The 5000-nt window shown below is 39.2% G+C and overlaps 2 protein-coding genes across 6 annotated transcripts in view; both read right to left on the reverse strand.

The window, feature by feature from the left end:
* The window catches only part of LOC121888075 (LIM zinc-binding domain-containing Nebulette-like), a 121845-nt gene that overhangs the window by 29032 nt on the left and 87813 nt on the right, over positions 1 to 5000 (reverse strand). The gene's annotated exons all lie outside the window — the stretch shown is intronic.
* Positions 1 to 5000, reverse strand: part of LOC121888074 (nebulin-like) — a 75555-nt gene that overhangs the window by 24258 nt on the left and 46297 nt on the right. For all 3 annotated transcript variants that reach the window (XM_042399349.1, XM_042399348.1, XM_042399347.1), the window contains 6 exons: positions 4842 to 4952; positions 4642 to 4752; positions 4302 to 4409; positions 2477 to 2587; positions 646 to 756; positions 409 to 519 (listed from right to left, as the gene is read on the reverse strand). In XM_042399349.1, the coding sequence (XP_042255283.1) occupies positions 409 to 519; positions 646 to 756; positions 2477 to 2587; positions 4302 to 4409; positions 4642 to 4752; positions 4842 to 4952 (663 nt within the window). The remainder of the gene's footprint in view (positions 1 to 408; positions 520 to 645; positions 757 to 2476; positions 2588 to 4301; positions 4410 to 4641; positions 4753 to 4841; positions 4953 to 5000) is intronic.

Raw genomic sequence — 5000 nt, forward strand, 5'->3', positions numbered from 1 at the left:
GTACAAAATTCACAAAAATAAATCTAATTTTAGATTAGCAGAAGTGACAAACTGATATAAGTTGTGATGTTGACGTCTATCTGAAGTCTGACAGTTAGTTTGACGTCAGCCAGAGTCAAAGTCTCTGTGAAAGCGGTCCCTGTATCACGGGTCCTTCAGAGACTCATTCATGGTTTTATTCATGGAGGCTCTGTGTATTTAGGATTATTTTATGCATTTATGCCTCATTTCCAGGGTTATTAATGAGTTATTAATGTTAACAGAACAATGAAAAGTAAAATCCATTATGACAACTAAGGTATTTGAGCACTTTTTAGGTTCTGGGTTTGAATCCAGTAAAACAGCGAAGAAACGAAGGAACAAATAAAACACAAATAAAGAAAGCAAAGGAAGTGGCGCCCTCCTCACCCCGCTCTGCAGCTCAGACACAGTTTTAGCTAACTGGATCTCAGCCGTCTCTGCTAGCTGACTGTAGATACTCTGAGAGAGACTCCTCATGCCGTCCTCCTTGTATTTACTCTAAAAACACAGAAAGACAGTTTAAACATCAGGAAGTAAACAGGACAAAGTGACTGGTGTGTAGCTGCTGTATTATTACATGGTGTGTGTGTGTGTGTGTGTGTGTGTGTGTGTGTGTGTGTGTACCTCGCTCTGCAGGTCTGACATCTTGGCGGCGAGCTGCGTCTCGGCCGTGTGCGGCAGCTGAGCGTACAGGCTGGACGCCATCGCCTTCTTCCCTTCCTGCTTGTATTTGTTCTGAAGGAAACAGATTCATTTAGACATGAACTCCATCTGGTTTTCATTTATGTTAGATTTCAACTGATGTGGTGATTTGATTTTCAGGACCAAAACAACTTGTGGTTATGTTAATCTTCAAATAGTGTGTATTTCAAATAAACAATAACTTTAAATTTGTCCATTTTAATGACCAAAAATAAGTTTAACCTACTAAACTCGTCAGGATTCTTTTTTTTTGACTGATAGTAGAAGGAAGCAGGAAGGAATATTTAAATGGGGACATCACTTTGATCTCCATTAGTCTGACATTTTATAGACTAAACTATTAATTGGAGAGTTGATACTTGGGACTCAAAAAACACAGTTTATCAGACGTGAAGCTCAGAAACGTCCATGTGGTTCTTTGTATCTAAACCAACCACGTTACATAATGATACCTGTTTAAAATGAGGCCAGATTATTATTGCAATATACTATATTATACTATACTGTACTGTACTGTACTGCAGGGGTCAGCAGGGAGGTTCAACCATGGTACAGTTTTTCCTGCATTTGTCATTAGGAGATCATTAACTGCTGCAGTGGTACTGAGGCCTGAATGTTTGTTTATTTCTTTTAATTCATTTAAGAATGAGATTGATTATATTTCTGTATGTGAGGGCAGATGTCATCAGTAAATGAGGGTTAACAGTGAGTTCCAGCTTATTTTAACACTCATTTGGCTAAATGTGACTCATATGTGAACATATTATGTTCTGTGTTGCACTAACGACTTTACTGGTTAACGACACTTGATATATAAACAGGCTGCTTCATTTATGGTCGACTGGAAGTTTATTGTTGTTGCCTTAGAAAATAAAATAGCATCAAGGTTGAAGTTGTGGAATTAAAACAGTGTTAGAATTCATTAAAATGTGATTTCTGGTTTATTAGACTTGTTTCAGTGTTGTGCACTGATCAAACAGAAAAGTGCAACAGGATCAGATGGAACAAACAATCTACAGCAGATTTGTATAAAGTTATGTATCAGGTTTGATTTAACTATGAAAGTCAAAACTTCTGCTCTCATCAGGAGGCCAAATATCTTTGCTGGAGGGCCAGATTTGGCCCACGGGCCGCCATTTTCCTACCACTGCTGTACTGGTCTAAAGCCACTAAATGAACTTTGAGAGAAAGCAACATTCATCTCCAGAGTTACAGACTCTCATCTTATGACTTCCTGCTAAATATTTGAGTTACATTACATAAACTCTTCTGTTCCTCAGATAATGTTTTTTTTTTTTTTTTTTTTGTTTTGCTTTCGCTGTTCCAACTACAAACGGCATCACAGATACCCTCGGCAATTAGGAGAGCATCTTCAAAGTACAAGATATTCATAATTCTTTGAAGAGCGACGCTGCGCTCAGCCGGAGCTTCTGTGTGACTCTGAGAGACGCGAGACGGTGAGTGTGCAGAGCGAAGGAAGGACAAGAGGTCACGAATGTGTCTTTACACCCAAATAACGTCTCAACTGTTTCATTTTTTTTCAGGCTGCAGAGCAAACGGAGCACATCTAATGAGATTCTGTTAGTGCTCAAACTGAGATTAACCCTGCTGTTTATTTAATAATCTAAATGTTAGATTATAAATAAGGAGAAGAAATCACTCTTATAATGTTTGGATGCTCAAATATTAAACATGTATTCATCATGAAATGTGAATAAGTGAGTGTGAATAATACATGTGGTGTGAAGAGTACCTCGCTCTGCAGCTCGCTGAGCTCTTTAACATGCTGCGTCTCCAGAGTCTCGGGCAGAAGGTGGTACAGAGAGCTGCTGGCCTCCTTCTTTCCCGCCTCCTTGTACTTGACCTGCAGGAGAGAAAAAAAACAGGACAAAGTTCTGTTTTGTTTCATGATCCTCATTTACATTTTTACAGCTTCTCCTTCGCCACAGATATCAAAATATGATAAGATGAAAAATATATTTGGAATGCATTTAATCAAACATCAAACAGAGAGAGAAGTACTGCTGTTATTTATATGAACATTAAAAAATAAACCCAGGAGTTGAAGGAGAAGAGACACCGGAGGAGAGCAGATAGATAGAGAGAGAAAGGGATGAAAGAGAGACGGATGGGAGAGAGAGAGAGAGAGAGAGAGAGAGAGAGAGAGAGGAATCCAGCAGCTCTGAATGTGACTCTGATAAAGAGACCAAAATAGACGAGTGTAGTCATTTATCTGCAGTGTGTTAACACACTGGAGTGCTCGTGATGAAACACACACACACACACACACACACACACACACACACACACACACACACACACACACTTAGGACACTGCATCCACTTCCACTGAGTCCTTGATTCTTATTCTAACACTAAACCTGAAACCAAGTCTTCACCTCTAACAAACTGGTTTCACTGGTTTACTGTCAATTACAGACGTGAGTCAACTGAGCATTAAAGGAAATAAAAAGAACAGAATAACTTTTTTTTGACTCATGATGATAAGATGATGAGTCACTTTTTCCTCCCAAGAGCTGATTGTTATCTTTCAGAGGGTTTTTTTTGGAACTAAATCTGTCGACGAACTCTTCGCCTTTGATTCTCCGATTTCAGCTTCAAACAGAAGCTTAAAGGGGAAACTGGTATTTTCCAACCAGGACTCTATTTTCCCATCTTTTTGTGTCTAAGTGACTAACGGGGACGACAGTTTTTGAAATCGGTCCAGTATTGAGTGAGAACGCTGCAGCACGGAGCTGTGAAACAGGGCTGTGATGTAATCTGACATGTCTGACAGCGTTAAGGAAAAGACCATACAGACAAATAAAACCTTTTTCTTTAACTTTCACTTGATGCCGTCGACTATTCAGCCGTGACAGAGTCAGAGAGACGAGTGCCGGGGAGAGTTTGTTGTGTTGGACTACAGACGTTGTAGATTCTCAAAGTCATGGCTGAATATTTAGCTGATTTCTACAAACTCTCGTGAGATTTCAGAACGAGACTTCTCCTTGAGCAAGACTTGGTGAGACACAATAACAAACAGACCGGATCGAGTTAAAGGTAAAGAAACATTTTATTTCTCCGTATGATTCTTTCTATAATGTTTTCAGACACTTAGAATAATAATCTGAGCCTGACGGTGGTAAAAGAAGCACTTTTAGTGAACGTACTGCACACTGACGGGGTGCTGTTGCCCAGGACGACATCACAGCCTCAATACTGGATCAACTGCATAAATAGTTGTTCTCATTACTCATTAGACACAAAAAGATGAGAAAATAGGGTCCAGGTTGAAAAATACTGAAATTTCCCTTTAAGATTAGCTTTAAATTCAAGAACAGATTTGTTCTTTGAGTTTTTGTCACTTTATTTGCAAAACCAAAATTTTACTTTGATGCAAAACTTCAACCAACATAATTACTGCAGAAGAAAAATATAGAATAACGTTGGTCTTATCTGTTGTTGGTTTATCTTGTGCTGACCAGCTTTTCATCCCAAAATTGGAGGCAAGTCTCTAAAATATGAAACAGATTTATGTTTTCACAACATGATGAATACAAAGGCAGCGTGTTTCTCACCTCGCTGTGAGTCTCAGCCATCTCCTTAATGAACTGAGTCTCCAGAGTTTCAGGCAGCAGAGAGTACAACGTGTTGGACAGATCCTCTTTGTCTTCTTTGTATTTTAGCTTGAAACAAAAGAGTTTGGAGAAACTTATCACGTCTCTGCTTGTTGCTTTTGAACCTCAGTGTCTGTATTTAGACTGTATGTTTATGTGTATATATTTTTTCATATATTTATTCATCTTTGGACACAAAATAGTTTCACTGTTCTTAAATATTTCAAGTGATTTCAATTGAATGAATGTCTGTCTTCAATTATCACAAAAACAAACTCTGTGAGGCGTTCAGGGTCCTCACCTCACTCTGTATCTCTGACACGTGTTTGGCAAACTGTGTCTCCAACGTCTCAGGGAGGAGCGAGTACAAGTTCTTACTGCACTCCTTCTTACCGTCTTCTTTATACTTCACCTGCAACAGAAAACACACACAGCTTAGTTTTTCCATATTTATCATAGTAACACTTGAAATGTGTGTGTGTCAGTGTGTGTGTTCCTCACCTCGCTGTAAACGTCTCTCAGCTCTTTAGCCAGCTGAGTCTCTGTGGTTTCAGGCAGCTGGTGATACAGAGATCCGTTCACCTCCTTCTTACCGTCCTGCTTATACTTCAACTGCACAAAGACGGCAGAACAGACAGGAAATAGACACGATTCAGCTTT

Source organism: Thunnus maccoyii, chromosome 21 (genome assembly GCF_910596095.1).
Source record: "Thunnus maccoyii chromosome 21, fThuMac1.1, whole genome shotgun sequence".
In the NCBI taxonomy this organism is placed as follows: domain Eukaryota; kingdom Metazoa; phylum Chordata; class Actinopteri; order Scombriformes; family Scombridae; genus Thunnus; species Thunnus maccoyii.